Source organism: Berghia stephanieae, chromosome 6 (assembly GCF_034508935.2).
Source record: "Berghia stephanieae isolate SIO BIC M18660-M18661 chromosome 6, UCSD_Bste_1.3, whole genome shotgun sequence".
Taxonomy (NCBI): Eukaryota; Metazoa; Mollusca; class Gastropoda; order Nudibranchia; family Aeolidiidae; genus Berghia; species Berghia stephanieae.
In genome coordinates, this window is record NC_088365.1 from 47,953,082 (window position 1) to 47,972,505 (window position 19,424).

At 35.9% G+C, this 19,424-nt stretch overlaps 1 protein-coding gene across 1 annotated transcript in view; it reads left to right on the forward strand.

The window, feature by feature from the left end:
- LOC144975875 (uncharacterized) overlaps nt 1-18,517 on the forward strand; it is a 41,521-nt gene extending 23,004 nt beyond the window's left edge. Inside the window, exons 6-8 of the mRNA XM_078920059.1 lie at nt 3,974-4,101; nt 11,097-11,166; nt 18,406-18,517. Of these exons, the coding sequence (XP_078776185.1) occupies nt 3,974-4,101; nt 11,097-11,166; nt 18,406-18,517 (310 nt within the window). The remainder of the gene's footprint in view (nt 1-3,973; nt 4,102-11,096; nt 11,167-18,405) is intronic.
- The last annotated feature ends 907 nt before the right edge of the window (nt 18,518-19,424 follow it).

Sequence of the window (19,424 nt, forward strand, 5' to 3'; positions counted from 1 at the left end):
AGGGAGGATGTAATTATGGTAGTGGTTTTGGTGGTGCTGTTGGTTAGAATGATAGTTGTGGAGACGATGACGAAAATTATATGATGATGTTGATATTGTTTTTATTGCTATTGTAGTACTTGTTGTTAATGTTGTTGTTGTTGTTAATGATGATGATAATAATGGCAACGACGATGTCGTCGACAATGATGATTACCGTACGATATGACAAAGTTTATTCAATCTTAGGCGTTCGCCATTAAATCATACAATTTGATGACAACATACATGAAAGTGGAAAAAAATGGTAAATGGAACCAAACAATAAATTGATACCATTAATAACCACAAAAAAATACAACAAGCGTAATACCACCAATACGTACAACAACAATAATAATAATAATATAATAATAATAATAATAATAATAATAATAATAATAATAATAATAATAATAATAATAATAATAATAATAATAATAATAATAATAATAATAATATAACAATAATAATAACAATAATAATATTACCATCATCATTACTACCACCACCATCACTATTACCATCACCATCATCACCATCATTATTACGTTTCCAATCCGTTTTTCTCGTTTTTAAAAAAATTGATACCTTAATAGACGAAAATTCCGGTGATTTTTTTAAAGGATAGTTAAAATATCTACCATTTTATTAACCCTGAAAACTACGATTTTTATTTTCCTATTTCAAGTAGGCAGGTCTGCTATGACAAGTATCAGTTCCATAGTCAAAAAAAGACAAATTAAAAACAAAGTTTACTTAATCTTAGGCTTTCGCCAATAATTCATACAATACAATTAAGACAAATTAAATAATGCTACCAATCTCTCCTCATGCATTCGTTAGACTATAACAATAACGACCGTGTTATCTTTACTCCTTACCCAACCAACCCCTAGCTTCCCGCCTCTTCATCGCGAACTATCTTATGTATGTATTAGCTTCAGGACGGGCAAGTACGGAATCTGCCCACCCTTCCTTTAAACGTCTTTATTTCCTCTATAACTTAGAATTCAACTCTCTCCTTTCTCAGAAGAGTATTTCTCGTATACTAATTCAATTGTTGAGTAAACCAAAATGGTGGTTGTATTTTATATATTTATTTAGTCGTGACTTCTGAATAAAAGTGTTTTATTAGAGGGAATGCAATAGAAAATACATTGTTTTGCAAAAATATTTAGTCTGGCAATAAAAATACAGCGGTAATTACTTTAAGAATTTTTTTTTAAAGGAACAAATTAATTTGTTTAAAAAAAAAAAAAAATAAAAAAAAAAATAAATAAAAATAAAAAAAAAAACAAATAAGACAACAATTTAAATAAATGAATTTTGAGAAGCACTAAAGAAAACGAGAAAAAAAAAAGAAATAATTTAAATGGATAAACAAATATATTAAAACAACACGAGTTAATACTAACTTGATATAATATTAGTAAATTGATAAATTTAATTCAATACTGGAACCTTCCCAATGTTATTACATCAATGGTACCAGCACAAGTAAGGCAATAAATAAGAAAAAGTTCGTTTGCCAAAATCTCTATTTAGTGCTCACTGGTTTATAAGGTGGGCTCATTTGAATTAGCCCGACCTAGTACTAGAGAGGCCAGACAGCAAAATCACCGTCAGGCGACGTGACGATGAGATGACGATGTGGGCGGAGTGGAGTCGTTGGGAAAGGGGGGGGGGGAGGGGGGGAGGTGATAAAAAAGAACAGGAGCGTATCCTGGTTTATGCATTACGGGGTGCATGGTGATTCGCAATCTATCAAATATACATACAAATTGATTTCAGTACGAAGCATCAAGTTTAAGTACTAACTTTTAAAATTATCTAATTTAAATTAGATTATTTCGGACCTGGTAATACAGCTTATAACTTGAAAAAAACAGGCTGGTATTTGCCCACCCTGCCCATTATTACCAGCCGTCCCTGCCTGAACCTCATTAAGTATGTAATCAGATCCTCATTTAGTGGCTAATCAGATCCCCATTTAGTGGGTATCCAGGTCTTGAAACATATAGGAGCAAAACTTTGACTGGTTGCAAACCTTGTGTTCCTTATGAGCATTGATAATGATAAGAATTCAATTAACGAACCATTGACAGCACCACTGATCTCATTATAATTATATTAATAATAATAATAATAATAATAATAATAATAATAATAATAATAATAATAATAATAATAATAATAATAATAACGCTAACGGGTTATAATTCTGTTAGTGGGATCAGGAATGTTAAGTAAGCGAATAATAACAAAGTAATGAATACATATAAATATATACCATTATTATCGCGCATAAACAATAACAATAATTTTAAAACTGTAATTCATTCATTTGAAAGGCATACATACATCTAAAATTATATAAACACATATAGATATAGACAATGAATGAAATATTCGTTTATAATGAGTTGAATTATCAATTTCCATTATTAGATTACATAAATACATATAGATATAGACAAGAATGAAATATTCGTTTATAATGAATCCATTATTAGATAGGCTGCGTCTACTTACGGTCCAGTCGAAACACTATGTTAATTATTATTCGCTACACATACTAGTTTTAAATGGCATTAATTAATCATAACGAAATTAAAGTCCACTGCTATAATATTGATGTAAATAATTCGTACCCTCATGCACAACGGATATTCCGCTAAATATAATATCAAATATTGACCACAATAGCATGCCTAGTTCTCTAGTGATGAAATGATAGAATGAGAGAGATGGCTTACGCATCTCGTTTTTAACTCAAAATGGTCGGAGTTGAGTCTATAGCTGGGACCAGTCAGGTTCCTGAATTTATTGTTCCATATTTTTACTGGTCATTTAGCCGGATCCAATTGCCTTCTCGAGTTCAAGACAAGAGTGTTGACTCGTGAGATTTTCACAAAATTATTATGCCTACCCTTTGGTAGAATTGAGTACTTCTATAGCGTCAAAACCGAGTTAAGAATGTGAAGGGCGCGGCGGGGCCTTGGTCTCGGTAACTTCTATCAAAGAGCGTGTAGGTAACGATTGTTATGTTACCAAGAGCTCTCACTTCCCGCTTTTGGTGAAGCCACGCATCTTCCGTCTTCTACTCGTATTTTCTTCATTGTATCAGTAAGCCTAGCGCGCATGATACACGCGGAGCACACCCACCTCGCTGTCTCGCCTGGCACGCGACAATAGCATTGCGGTTAAGAGAAGTGAGAGCTCTTGGTAACTACGTTACCCTACACACTCTTTGCTTCTATCATTATGGTGGGGCAATAAATTACACAGACGTCTGGCAATTCCCCGTGTTTTCCCTTGTGTTTTTATTTATGCAGGGTTATAACTTAATATAGATGACGCTGTGAGAGAGTTATGTGTGCTTTTTAAATCACTACTTTGTTGAACAAAATAATATTTCACCATACATTCCATCCTGCATTTACAGACAAACAAAGAATGCTGCTATATGGTCTAAGCTCATGGGTTCGAGTGAATAGTTGAGTCCTTGGAAAAGACTCTTTACTCGCATTCTCCCAACGTACTCAGGTGTAAAATGAGTAGCTGACCGTTAACAGCGTTGTTTCTGTTCGAAAAAAAGTAATATCGACTTATAGGCATCATGCCTCGTTCTACATGTTAAGTGTTGCTGTTAGTAAGGGGCCCCTTGTAAAGCACCTTGAACACGTTTAGTGGATATTGCACTATACAAAAGCTAACGTTTTTTCCTATTCAGCAGTTAACAGACAATTACAGAATGAAGATTCAAGTACGCCTTTTTTAAAGTTCTAGTTGCTTTCATTCAAACGATAGTTTATCTATCTGTCTCTCTCTGTCTCTCTCTCTCTCTCTCTCTCTCTCTCTCTCTCTCTCTCAATCTCTCTCTCACTCTCTCTCTCACTCTCTCTCTCTTATTCTTTCTCTCCCCATTCCCCCCCCCCCCTGTTTTCTATAGGCATGTTAATGTTGCCAGAAACTGTTATGTCACCTTCAACAATACCTGCAAACGAGACTCGGTTTCGGATCTTTTAGAGGAGGTAGAGGATGTCGATACTCAATGTAAGACCGGAACCTGGAGAAATGGTATGTGAGCCTAATCTGTTGTCCAATAATAAAAATATCTTCTGAAGGTATAAACGGCATAAAACGTTGGGATTTCAAATCTTACAAAGTTATTGTCTTCTGGTATGACACTCGCCTTCCGATAGGGAGGCACTGGGTTCGAGTCCCGCTCTGAGCGCGAATAGTTCAGTCCTTAGAAATTGATCTTTAATCACATTCTCTCACCGTATTCAGCTGTAAAATTAGTATATGATTGTTAAAAGCGTCGTCTCTGTTCGATAAAATTGTAATATCGCCTATCAGGCGTCAAATCCCATCCAACATATTAATTGTTGCTGTTGCCTAGGAATTCCTTGTAAATTGCTTTGCGGACGTTTAGTGGATATTACGCTATATATAAAATCAAAAGGCTCGTGTGTTTATAAATTGTCCATTCATGTTCAAAATTCTAAACCCCACTAAACAATGGTTACTTTAACCGTGGACTTCGTAAACCTGCGCCTGATACTGACCAAGAATTACGTCACGAAAGACGACGGTCACCAAACGAAAGTAAAGAATGAGTTGTAAAAAGTGCTCAAGGAAACAATTGATTCCATTGGTTGAGTCACTGATTACAACTCACAATTACCTTCTTTCCGTGATCTTAGTCTTCTTTCTTTAATTATTTTGTTTTTGGTAGTATTAGGCATTTTCTTCTGGGTGGGGTTTCTGACTTCCCGTAGTGAGCAGATAGGTACTTACTGTGTCTTTTATACCCCTATATCTGTTTTCCAAATTGCTTTGTGTCTTTGTCTTGGAATGAGATTAATTGGTTTGTCCTGGCCCTGGCCGGATGCAGTCGGATACAGATGGAGGGAAACAGTCAAATATAAAGTTATTTTCAGAGGATGAAATATTTTTCCTTTTAAATCATCTCTTTTACTTACTCTGTAATTTTTTCTTTTACATATATAATGATTTGTAAAATTTAAGTGTGTTCCTCTTAGTGGAACCATGTGCTTGTGTCTGGGTGAGACTTTTAGGTGATCAAGAACACTGTATGCTCTTGGAATCTACATCTGTTCCCTCATTTAACAACTCCCCTTTGTCTTTTAGTTTCCTCAAGTCCTTCTAATTGTACATCTAGAATGTTTTTATTATCTCTTTTTCTTCCATCTTACTGACCTAAATTGGTTGCACTCATCGTACAAAAAACAAACAAAAAACAATGGCTTTTAGTTAACGAAGGCTACGTTTTAGTCCGGAAAGGTGGTGTCAGCAATAAACACCTAGATAACCATGACTCTCGCACAATCGTCATACAGTAAACATTGGCAGTTACTGGTAAACATAACGGTCTACAGTTCTACACAGGTTTTACTGTCGATGGGATGTGTCTAATTAAAATACCCACTGTTTTATCAACTGATCAATAGAACCATGACAGAAAATTATGTGTAAGCTTAAACGTTTATAATATGATCGAGAAACTAGTGTGAGAACTAATCACCCATTTGGCGGTATAAAAACACTCTCAATGATCAGAGATGGGTCGATTTATTTCACGGAATTGTTTATTAACAAACAGCTATGTTTGTCCGAGCAACTGTGACGGTGTGTCACAAATTCCATGTTTTGATTGGTCAAAAGTCTACTGATTAACAGTCTTTGTGTTGCTGATGCCTGGATTTTGTTGTAAGAATTAAAGTATTACCATGTTTACTTTCTGAAATTTAGATTAGGTTGTGTTTTTGACGGGACACCAGATTAATATTGTGGATTCACTCAAACCAGACGCGTTAAGTGAATCAATTTGAGAGAGCTATTTATAAAAAATAATAAGCAAGTCTATCTCGACAACATTGTAAGAAGAAAGACAGAATAATATAACTCATGGAAAATAAGGAACAAAGAACGCATCCTCATCTATGGCATGCCACTCTGATATTTTAAGCACAAAAAAAACATATTTAAACAATGGACTTAATGAATATTATTAACTAATTAAGCTGTAACTAAAGTCAATTAGCTAATGACAAAAGGTAACAATTCCTTAAACGGACGTATAAGTCCACATCACCTCCTTGTTTAGCCCGAGACGTGTGTCAAAGGTTCGAAGGCTAAAATCGATCGGGGAATTTTCTGTTGCGACACGATCATCTCAGTTGGACACCTTTCGATTCACGGCTCGATTCTGCTCCGGGGGTAGCTGCATTCAATGATGAACGCCCGCAATAATCACCGATAGGATTATTAACGATATAGTCCTGTATGGTATCATTTGCTGAAGGAGGTACGTTTTGGCGAGGAAAGTTGTAATGTGGCTTATTTGTAAAATATGACGCTTCTACGTTGTTCCGTCTCAATGTAAAGCCACCATGACATGACGGGGTCCGACAATTTGGTGACAGTAGCGGGAATCAAGTTTAACTCTCCGTCCTTTCGATTACCAAAACGTAACGAATAAATGTGTGTCCCAAATTCATAACACGTTTTTGCTATACGTGGTTTGGAATTTGAGGTAGATAATGGGCGGAGTGTGTCGATCAATGTACGCATTTGACGTCTTTAAAGCAATTCACTCGGTACGAACCGGAAGCTAAAGTTGCGCGACGATATTGCATTAGAAATTTTTGCAAGGCATGTATTGGAGGAAAAGAGGATTTCCTCAAAGCTTTTTTAAAACGTCCCACAAGTCGTTCCGCGGCACCGTTTGTAGCGGGATGATAGGGAGCTCTGGTGAGATGTTTGATTCCCCTCTCCCTACACCATGTATGAAAATCGTCAGAAGTGAAGCATGCTGCGTTGTCCTACACGATTGCGTGAGGATTGCCAAAGTGAGCGAAATCCTCTTTCAGAAGGTTATTGTTGTTTTTGTTTATGTCAAACTGGTTGCATTGTAAATTTTAGTAGGCGTCGGCCATTACTAACCAGTTATTACCCATAAAATTCATTGCGTGAACGATATGTACTCGACTCCACGGTGAGTCAGGGGTTATTCATGGATGGTTTGGCTCCTTTGGTAGGTTGTTTTGATGTTCTGCACATGTAACACATCCATGACACATATTGACGAAGTCAGAATCAACACCTGGCCAATATAAGATCGTTCACGCTAATTGTTTCTTGCGTTGTATGCCGAAATGACCGTGGTGGATATTGAAGACGACACATTATTACAAGCTCTTAGGAATAACGATTCTTGATCCGTAGAATAACAATCCATTAGACTCTGACAGCGTGTCCTTTATCTTGAAGAATGGTTTAAGATTGTCCATTTTGGAATCTGATTTAGACCATTTGCGACTCGTGTTTCTCATGATGACGGTTATGGTGTCATCTTTAGCAGATTCTCTAGCGATGGTCAGTAGCTAGTAGCTGTTTTCCAATTGTAGAGATTGTAAACAATGTGTTGACATCTTCTCCATCTTCCTCTCTGTTGGTACTTGCAGGAAGTCTGCTCAGTGCATTAGCTTTGTCATGATAAGCTGTCTTACGATATTCAATTCTACAGTCATACTGACTTAGTGTCAAGCACCATCTGGCTCGGCCTGTGGCAGGTAAAGCAAGTAATGTTTTTTTTTGGTACAAAATCGATAATAAAAGCTTGTGATAGGTGACGACTATAACATTGCGACAGTAAAGAACTTGATGAAACTTACTCAGCGCAAAAATGATTGATAACGCTTCGTTCTGAATCTGACTGTATCATCGCTGAGTATTGTTTAAAAAATTTAAAGCATTGGCAATCGGTATTTCACTATCGTCTGGGAAGCGTTGAAACAAAACAGCTCCGATTCCAACATTTGATGCGTCACAATAATATATACCCACGTCGAGAGATGAATCATTATTCACACGAATTGTTTCGTCACAAAGAAGTCTCTTCACTTGTTGAACAGATGTTTGTTCTTTAGCTTTCCATTTCCATTTAACTTCTTTCTTGGTTAACTCATAGAGGGGCTCAAAGGCAGTTGAAAGACCTGGTAAGCATTTCGAATAAAATTGTACTTGTCCTAAGAACGATTATAGTCCCGATACATTGGAGGGTGGCGGCATTTTAGTGATTGTATCAACTGTTGTAACTTTTGTAATCCCATCTTTTAATAGTAAATGGCCCAAAAACTGCGGTTCTGCAAAGGAACATTTTTGGAGGCTACAACGAAGTCCTTTTTCATGAAGTCGTAATAACCTTCGCAGATTGTGTAAATGATCCGTGGCATCCTTGCCATTCACAACGATATAGATTGCGACACCTGGAAGGTCTTGAGTCAGTAGATCTATTATTTGTTGAAAATATCTGGGAGCTGAACTGATGCCAAAAGGTAGTCTCGTTTGCTGAGTGCGAGGCGTTCTTGCGATTTTGATGACAACGGGATCTGTGTGTTAGCCTGGGCTAGGTCGATTTTGGAAATTCCAAGCCTCCTCTCAATTCGCGCATGATATCCTCGGGTAACCGTTTTGGGTATCTGTGAGTTTCCAATTGCGGATTCACTATAACAGAGATGTTCCCGCATACTCGAATTTACGGTCTCGCATAGCCGGACCTCTTCATTTTTACTGGCACAATCGGTGTTCCAAATTTGTTTAAACATGTAGGTTTCGAAAAGACCCTTTGCAAAACCGTCATCTACGGTTCTTGCTGAGGTCGTCCAGAATCGCATATAGGACGGAACGAGGCTTGTGAAACAGAGGCGTCACATCGGCTTTGAATTTAATGTCAAGTTCAAAATCTTTCAATTACCGAGTTCTTGTTTGACGACATCAGGAAATTCTTCACACACTTGTTTGTATGCCTTTTGAAGATCTTACTTTTTTCGTTTGAAAAAGTTGATCTACCGAAGCATTGAGCATGTGTATTGCAGCGTATCGTTCACCGCCACAGGCAAGAAAACAATGTCCATGACGGGGAGTTCCTGGTTGGATGCACATTGGTACTTGATGTTTACATTGGGGATTTGAGATTTACCAATCCTATCCCACGTCCTAGTTGAAATGAAATTGTCACCTGACCCTGTATCTATTTAGAAAACAATTTCATGGTTTGATACAGTCGTAACTAACGCGGTGCCACTGAAACGAAAGTGACCCGTGACATGCGCCGAATTGTTTTGGCGTTAGGCGAACTCGACATTCTCTTTTTCCGTCTACACGCTTGCTCGGTGTGTCAAGAGCTGATTTTATTTTTTAGTCGATGGGAAATCGCATGTGACAGCGCTCTTGGGAATTCTAACTGCCAATTCCTGAATAGTTTCCTCTAGTTTCTTCTGGAGGCCCATCCAAAAATTATAACATTCTCTAACAACATATAGTCGAGGGTGGTACTACTCCATCATATATTTTTGACAAGAGTACGCGTTTTTGTTGTGAACCCTTGCTGCATCACAAAACACAAACGTTGAACACGAAGACATATGCAGACATGCAATCTTGAAAACTACTTTCGTAATTTTACGAGGTTTTTTTTGTAACAGTAAACAGTTTTATTTTGGAAATATGAAAACGACAGGTTTGAGAGCAGGCACAGGTATCAGAAAAAGATTTGAGTAAAATTAGAATAGTACAGTGCCAAAAAAATGCAGAGAGAAACATAAAAGAAAATAATCATCCACAAAAAGTCTGACAACCGCAACAGGTTTCGAACTTCAGATATCCTGACCATTAGCCAAACGTGCTACCAATACACCACATAGGTTAATCGATAGTTGGAACTAATTCATGGCTATGTTCTTCACAATTATCATATTTAGAAATTAAGGAGCAGACACCGGTTTCAGATAAAGAACGGAACAAGTGTGTATGAAAGGGGCCAGACAAAGCAAGAAAGAAAAATACCAAAAAAAAAAAAAAAAAATTCAAAAAATCAGTCCACCTCGACTGGTGATCGAACCTCAGACCTGATTACGGTAATCAGAAGGTCTTAGATTCAACCCCCAGTCGAGGGTGACTCGGTTTTTTCTTGTATTTTTCTTTCTTGTTTCGTCTAGCACCTTTCATACACAATCGTTGGGTTCTAATTCCTCACAAGGCTACGCTTTTCCTCGGTGAATCCTCACTGCAACACAAAACACAAACATTGAGCAACAGAGGATTTTTCAGATCATTTTACTCCCAGTGTAATGCAACAATGTTATCGTTAATCTATGATAGTCCCATATAAAAGCGATGTTGCTTATTTCATGTTAGGTGCGTTCTGTCGATTTGCGAGATAGATTGTTGTTTTATGTGGATCCACAGACTGCGCAAAAATCGACGTGTACAAATATGCAGGTCTAAGATCCTAACCCACTCATGGGCCCAGTTTAACATTATTTTAATGGAAAATATTTGGGTCATTTTTTCCTGATGTTTCCATTACAACTATGAGCCCATAAGGAATGGGGTATATGGCCTGAAAATAAGTGCACGTCGTCAAAAGTCCATCGATTATTATAAGTAATTTGATTGATATCATTTTACGGTTGTTGAGAGAGGATTGCTTTGACGGTGCTCAATACAATATATTAATATGACATGAAATTGGAGATAACAACATTGATGATTGTATAAGTAATTTATTTGATAACGGCTATGCGGTGGTGATTTCATTAAGCTTGTATTAGTATTAGTAATAGTATTTGTAGAGATCCTCGTCGTCGTCGTCGACGTAGTGGTAGTAGTTGTAGTTGTAGTAGTAGTAGTAGTAGTAGTAGTAGTAGTAGTAGTAGTAGTAGTAGTAGTAGTAGTAGTAGTAGTAGTAGTAGTAGTAGTAGTAGTAGTAGTAGTAGTAGTAGTAGTAGTAGTAGTAGTAGAAGTAGTAGTAGTAGTAGTAGTAGTAGTAGTAGAAGTAGTAGTAGCAGTAGTAGTAGTAGTAGAAGTAGTAGTAGTAGTAGTAGTAGTAGTAGTAGTAGTAGTAGTAGTAGTAGTAGTAGTAGTAGTAGTAGTATTTTTGATAGCAGTAGTTGTGCATTATGTGGATTCATGAAAAGAGTTGCGCAATTCATCGATCGCGCAAATTGACAGAGTGCCTAACATTTTATATTATATTTCCACAGGTTTATGTAGTTTTGTGTCCATCAACAAGTGCTTGGATCTCGCCTTTGTCTCAAATAAATGTGACAGTTTGTAAGTATATATTCTGTTTAACAAGAAATGAAGTGAGTAGAAATGTGCCTGATGACAATAGACAATTAAAAACAAACTTCGCAGTGATGGGGGCTCCAATCCGGGACCCTACTGGTACGATAACTCCGCCTGGTGGGGAGGCGAGTTTTTTTTTGCACCCGTTTGGGCCATTTTGTGACGTCATCTGAGAATAATCCTCTTCGCCAACTAGCCTAAACTATTTCTACCACCGCCACAATAGGAAAACCGTGACAGAGGTCGGACAAGGCCATAAGTCAGCGCGCGCGTTGTTCCAAGTGTTCAAGCAGTGCAGTTTAGGGGTGTGCAGTTGGCTAGCCTACACTACACACAACACAATGTACGCTTACCGTATTTTTCATTGTTAAGAAGAAGAAGAAGATAACATACTTTTTTTTAAATGTTTGATATAATACTATAATACTGTAGTTGAAGTTTTAAATATAAGTTAGCAATAGACATTAGACCACACGATTGTTGTCTTGAGATGTGTAGACCTACAGTCGTGGTGTGGATAGATGCAGAATAAGTACGTCACAAAAATCAAATGCATTGTAGGGTCTATCTCTGTAGGTCTATTACTATATTTAGGTGATAAATTATTGCACAACTCTGATTGGTAAATTTATAACTGCTCTAGAAATACAACAACAACAAAAATTAATTAGAAACAAAAAAAAAACAACAATGATTCAACGAGTTAAACCAGTTCCTGGTCTTCAATATAGCAAAGCTTTCTCAGATGGCACATCAAAAATTATTTTAAATTGTAGGCTACGCTTTCTTCGGAATTATATTCTCATTACTAAAGTTATCTTCTTATTCTCAGTTTATTTTGTCAACTCCACAAGTACACACGAATAATAATAATAATAATAATAATAATAATAATAATAATAATAATAATAATAATAATAATAATAATAATAATAATAATAATAGTAATAATAATATAATAATAATAATAATAATATAATAATAATAATAATAATAATAATAATAATAATAATAATAATAATAATAATAATAAGAAGAAGAAGAAGAAGAAGAAGAAGAAGAAGAAGAAGAAGAAGATAATATATAGACCTATATTTTATTTCTAATGTTTGATATACGGTAGTTGAAGTTTGAAATATCAGTTGGCAACAGACATTAGACTACACTATTTTTGTCTTAAGAAGTATAGGCCTACAGTCGTAGTGTGGATAGATGCAGAAAAAAGTATGTTACACAAATACATTGTATACTGTGTAGGTCTATTACCATTTATTGCAAAGACTAATTACACTTACAACTATCATGGTCACCACCAGTCCCACTACCACTGCCACCATCACCATCATGCATCATTATCATCATCATCATCATCATCATCATCATCATCATCATCATCATCATCATCATCATCATCATCATCATCATCATCATCACTTTGTGAAAAAAAAAATTTTATGTTTACTTATATATATACATTATCATTACTAAAGTTATCTTCTTATCCAGTTTATTTTGCCAATTTCACAAGTATATTTACGACAATACCACAAATGGTTGACTTTATTATATGACTTTAACTTCCTAATGAAAAGTCTTATTTGAATTTTATGTTGTAATATTTTCCTTCTTTAAGTCTGAGTAAAAGTAGATACCCAAAAGCAATTTTCAAATCCCAATATATTGAACATGATTTATACTAGTCTGGCAGCGATTGTCATTGTAAGCATTTTGGTAGCTATGTAGTTTTATTTTTAAGGAAAATATGAATATTTTAAATTTTGAATTTTTGAGGCAATAGCGCAAAGTGCAAAATACCAATTTACAGCATTACATAACAAAATCTGTAAAACAGCCACAACAGACATGAAGGCATACATGAAATTGAAGCCCAGTCATTTTTATTAAGGTAAACCAATGCTAATTAGGGCACAGTATAACATGGCGATAAACATTGTAATTATGCTGTTTTGAATTAATCCACAATTTGATGTGAAATTAAAATAAAAACACCAAAAATGGTCAACTATGAATATTCATAAAATGTCATTAATGATTAAGCATTATATACACAGTTTAAAGAGAAATCTAGTATCTCTATATAAATGCACTTTCTGTCTGTCCGTCTGACTCGCATAATCTCCTAAACAACTAGAAGGGCATGGTTGAGATTTTGCACGATCACTTTAAATGTTCTGGGGATGGGGTTTATTCGTATACAATTTATATTATTCTGCATGGTTAATTGTCGGCAGTCGCTTTGTAAATTATCAGAAATTTAACATAATAATTTAAAGAATACAATCAGTGTTGTTGCATGTTTACATCTGAAAACAATTCACGATCACAGCTGATAGTTTAAGTATTCACCAGAAAATATCTCTCTCTCTCTCTACAAACACACACACAGACAGACACACACACATGTTTTATGTGTATAAAAATAGAGTTGTTGCTTGAAGTTGAAGAATCTCTAGCGAGCGCCAAGTTGGTTCATATAAACCGCTTCTTTGTCAAAACGACACGTAAAAAAAGTACTGTCACGTGATTATTTTTCTCCGCGAATCAGCGTGTGTTCGTGAGACGGTAGACGTAGAGGAACCTCCCTGACCCATTTTTAAACCTGGCCTGTTCCCAAGCGCGAGTTTTTTGGGTTTTTTTTTGAACCAGGTTGGGAACAGGCAGGTTTAAAAATGGGTCAGGGAGGTTCCTCCATGTCTACCGTCTCACGCTGATTCGTGGAGAAAAATAATCACGTGACAGTACTATTTTTACGTGTCGTTTTGACACGTAAGCGGTTTATATGAACCGTAGGGAAACTCACCTGACTCCACGCGGACTCAACACTAGGATTGACCACCACTAACCTCCACTTGCAACAACTGCCACTACAGCTACTGCTGCTGCTGCTCTACTTACTACTACTACTACTACTACTACTACTACTACTACTACTACTACTACTACTACTACTTCTACTACTACTACTACTACTACTACTACTACTACTACTACTACTACTACTACTACTACTACTACTACTATTTACTACTACTACTCTACTACTACTACTACTACTACTACTACTACTACTACTACTCTACTACTACTACTACTACTACTACTACTACTACTACTACTACTACTACTACTACTACTACTACTACTGTTCATACTACTACAACTACAACGCACCGTTTTTTTGCACCTCCGTTGGCGGTGATGGTTAATTAATGAAAATGTTACTGCATACGACCATGAGGTTTAAATAATTTTAGATTGTAGTTTAGCACGCTGCTTATTGATTACCGATGTACGTTTATACAATGATAATAAATTAAAGAATATTCACAATAATTTAAAAAATCAAAGGTAAAAAGAAACATGGCACACAAATACTTATCTTAAATAAATAAAGAATTTTAGAAAACTAATTGTTTTTAAACACGATAAAAAGTTTTTGAAAAAAAAAGATGTCTTTCTCAATAAAGTAAACTTTTAAAAAATATATGTTTACAATGGGAATCGAACCCAGTACTTTCAGTAAATCTGACAGCTGTCCACTGCGCTACGGAGCCATCTAACTGTCCATCACATTTAATAAGGTCTTTCTAAGACATTATTTTACCTTCAATGCAACTTCTATTTTCTGGTTCTATATTTCGATTTTTTAGTTTGATTTATTATTATTGTATAAATTTATTAACAAAAAATCCTACATATGTCACAATATAACTTTTGCCATGTCCGAATACAGAAACACAATATCGCTGATGAAATTGGGTGGAATGCGCATCGTGACGGAGGTGTATAAAAGATACACCGTCAACGGAGGTGCATAAAAACATTACGTTTAAAAAGAAATAATTTGTTGTTGTATTTTTGCAGCAGTAGTTATAAATTTACCAATCACAGTTGTGCAATCATTTATCACCTAAATATAGTTATAGACCTACAGAGATGGACCCTACAATGCATTTGATTTGTGTAACGTACTTTTTCTGCATCTGTCGACACTAGCTACCACTGTAGACACTTCTCAAGACAACAATAGTGTGGTCTAATTTCTATTGCTAACTTATATTTCAAACTTCAACTACAGTATTATAGTATTATCAAACATTTTTAAAAAGTATGTTATCTTCTTCTCATTATTCTTCTTAACAATCAAAAATACGGTAGGCGTACATTGTGTAGTGTGCAGTGTTGGCTAGCCAACTGCACACCCCTTTGAACCTTGAACAACGCGCGCGCTGACCTATGGCCTTGTCCGACCTCTGTCACGGCTTTCCCATTGAGGCGATGCTAAAAATAGTGCAGGCTAGGTGGCGAAGAGGGTTATTCTCAGATGACGTCACAAAATGGGCCAAACGGGTGCAAAAAACAAACAAACCCGCGGCTGGGAGAGGGTAAATCTACAGTCGAAGACATCCCTCACTCCAATAAAAGTGGCATCAAGCACCGCGTCTATCTTGAACCGCTCTCCCGACTTTTTGAGGTCATTGGTGAAACACACAAACGACGCAAAGCTTGTTAAGCAGCAGTTAAGTTTATTAGCCAACACAAACAAATAACATAAACATATAACAAGGAATTGATTAAGACAATGAGTAAGTACGAATATTGGGGTGAATATAAATGGGTTTGAGGCCCCATCGCCGCGAAGTTTTTTCTTATGTTCTCTATTGTATTCTGACACTTTTCTACTCACTTCATTTCTAAGGTTCGAGTCCTTATTACCACGAAGATTTTTTATTCCCTATTATCTTCAGGCACTTTTCTATTCACTTCATTGCTTATTATTATCAACATAATTACCTGCTCCACTATCTATACTGTTTGTAACTTACCACATAATCTACCTGATATAGCGGTGGATATAACATGAAGTTAGATACTTAATAATTTTAAATAATTCTAAGCAGTATACATGGTTTTTTTATTTAATATACGGGGTAGCGCGGCTCAGCGTTACGATCGAAAGGTACCGAGTTTGAATTCCCACTCCACTGTGTGGCGGTGAGCAACTCACCTCGCCTTACCTCAGTCTGCGGCGCTGCATTGCGGCTAACGTCTTGGTTATTCCAGTCTTCCCTTGTAATATACTCTTAGATATAAATTTCCCCTACTATGGAATGGATAAATGGAATTTTAATTACATTTTTTTTCTTTACTTATTTCTAATTTTATAAATGCATTTGTCTCTGAGAATAATAGGGGCGAAGTGGTCGAGTGGTTAAGGCATTGCATTGTGACCCGGAAGGTCCCGAACTCGAGTCCAGTTTCAGGCACTTTGGATTTTTTTGCTTTGAGAAAGATCATCAAATCTCAATTTTCTCACTTGGACAACATGGGTGATTCTTGTTGACATCAGAAATCTTGTTTTTGATGAATTATCCATTATGTTTCGTCCTACATGTTATATGTTGATGTTGGTTGGGGACCCCTTATATATCGTTTTGGGCACGTTTAATGGAATATGCGTTTTAAAATGCTCAAGCTTTTTTTTTTCAATTTAAAAATTTGGCCAGTAAACTCATCCTTCAAATAGCGATCAAGTTAAGTGACCCTCAATTTCGTAAAAACTATCAAACCGGGGACGTCGTGTCCATAATTCTGATGAAAGTGACCACAATACATTTTAAGTACCCCCAAGTAAATTGCCACGTACACATAAAACATTTATAACAGAATCTTCTTCAATTATTTGGCAAAAATTTTTTATATTTTTCAAAAAAAAGGACGTTTGACTCATGGAACAGCTTGAATTGATAACCATAGACCAAATACTACTACTACTACTACTACTACTACTACTACTACTACTACTACTACTACTACTACTACTACTACTACTACTACTACTACTACTACTACTACTACTATTATTATTATTGCTACTACTATAACTACTACTACTACTACTACTACTACTACTACTACTACTACTACTACTACTACTACTACTACTACTACAACTACTACTACTACTACTACTACTACTACTACTACAACTACTACTACAACTACTACTACTACTACTACTACAACTACTACTACTACTATTATTATTGCTACTACTATAACTACTACTACTACTACTACTACTACTACTACTACTACTACTACTACTACTACTACTACTACTACTACTACTACTACTACAACTACTACTACTACTATTATTATTGCTACTACTATAACTACTACTACTACTACTACTACTACTACTACTACTACTACTACTACTACTACTACTACTACATAAAATACTTCAAGTTTTAGTAGTAGTAGTAGTAGTAGTAGTAGTAGTAGTAGTAGTAGTAGTAGTAGTAGTAGTAGTAGTAGTAGTAGTAGTAGTAGTAGTAGAAGTAGTAGTATTGATTGTGGTGGTGGTGGTGGCAGTGGTGGTGGTGGTGGTGGCAGTGGTGGTGGTAGTGGCAGTAGGTTTTCTCAATTTATTTACATATCTACACATTCATTAATCTACAGACCTGCCGTTCATACCGATTAATCGGTATCATACCGATTTGCAAGACCTTTTTTTCGTATTTACCGAGTTCCGGATTTACTTGCCGATCGTACCGATTTCCCGATCTGCATGCCGATCGTACCGATTTCACCAAGTGACCAAGGGCCCGCAGCCCTCCACCCCTCTCTTTTACGTTTACTTTGTGCTTTATGTTGCACGTTAAAATTTTCAAGTCTCGTGAACTTTGACCCGTCCCGCGATACCTCGATAGATCACATGACGTAGCGAGCCTCTTTGTGATGCCCTCACACAGATAGAAAACACACACGGCGCGTTATTTAGTTTTCATTTCCTTTGTGAAGCGACAGCGAGCTGTACTGGTAAACCACCGCGGTCCCTGGCTTCTGACTCGTTACCAAGTGCCACCATCTTTAAATAAGTTAGTAGTCCGATTGCCAGATTGGCGTTGTGCGTGCCATTTTGGGTGTTGGGGGAAAATAAGGGGGGGGGGGAGGTTGTGACGCTTCGGTTAGTTTGAGTGACAAGTGTCAAATTGTGACACTTGGGATCGACCAAAAAGGTAAGGAGGCTATTAAAGCCTTATGTTTTCTTAATAAATATTGTTTTTACGTCTCATACTGATTTTTTTCCCCAGATACTGATTTTTTTACAATGTCATACTGATTTCCTTTTTCGTGAAGTGGCAGGTCTGAATCTATTCATTCTATAAATTTCCATTGTTGATTCTTCCCCAGAACCAAGTTTTCTGCCTCACTTTGTGTAAGTTCAAAGTCCGTAGCTTGCACAACTCCTTATCAAAAAAGAGTGATAAAGCAGGCCTTTGAAACGATCAAGTATATTTGCTAATAAAGATGTATGTTGTCATCTAACGTCAACGACTCGTCTCATTTCTCATTAGTGATATGTATATTTCATATATATATATATATATATATATATATATATATATATATATATATATATATATATATATATATATATATATATATATACTAAAAGTCTACGTTTGTGAAGCCCAAGGAATTTCTTACAAGCCAGCTAGAACCTCTACATGCATTTTTAAAACCTTTTTTTAAAATCAATCTCGCGAAAGTTAAGCAGTTTGTCACGATTCGGATCGTATTAAACAAGTCCATTTTCTTTTAAATTCGTCGATACTTCCAAAATCGGATTGCAATTCATGCCTACATTTTGCTATCGCTTTCAAGCCATGACTTCCTGTGAATGATGACATTTTATATCTCTCTTGATACCCTCAGGTAATAATAATTTATCTATTGGAAAAAATAGGGTTTGGGGGATAAAACATTGTTCCGTACAGCCAATGATAAAGTGTTTTCATCGAACACAGATTTACTGGCAAATATCTACAGAACAGGTCAAAGTTGATGGCTCAAAAGATTCGTCTCGACCTCTTTTAATATTCACGATACAGTCGTGGAAAAATTAAATCGAAGAGTGCATGATCGAAATAGCTTGTATTTCTCCGTAAATATATTATATAGTCACGGATGTCAATAGACCATCGCTGCACGAGGCACATAAATACGAGCTTATTCCCTTTCTTTAAAATAAAATTGTAGGCTATAAAAAGGTCAGTAATGAAACATATAAAATGATACTTGAATATTTTTGAAAACACAAATGTTGTCTAAATTTATATTATTTGTCAATTTAGTTGAAGTTCTATCAATTTATTACTAAACTTTATTTTTTTTTCTAATTTTGTCTTCATACATTAAATGATTATATC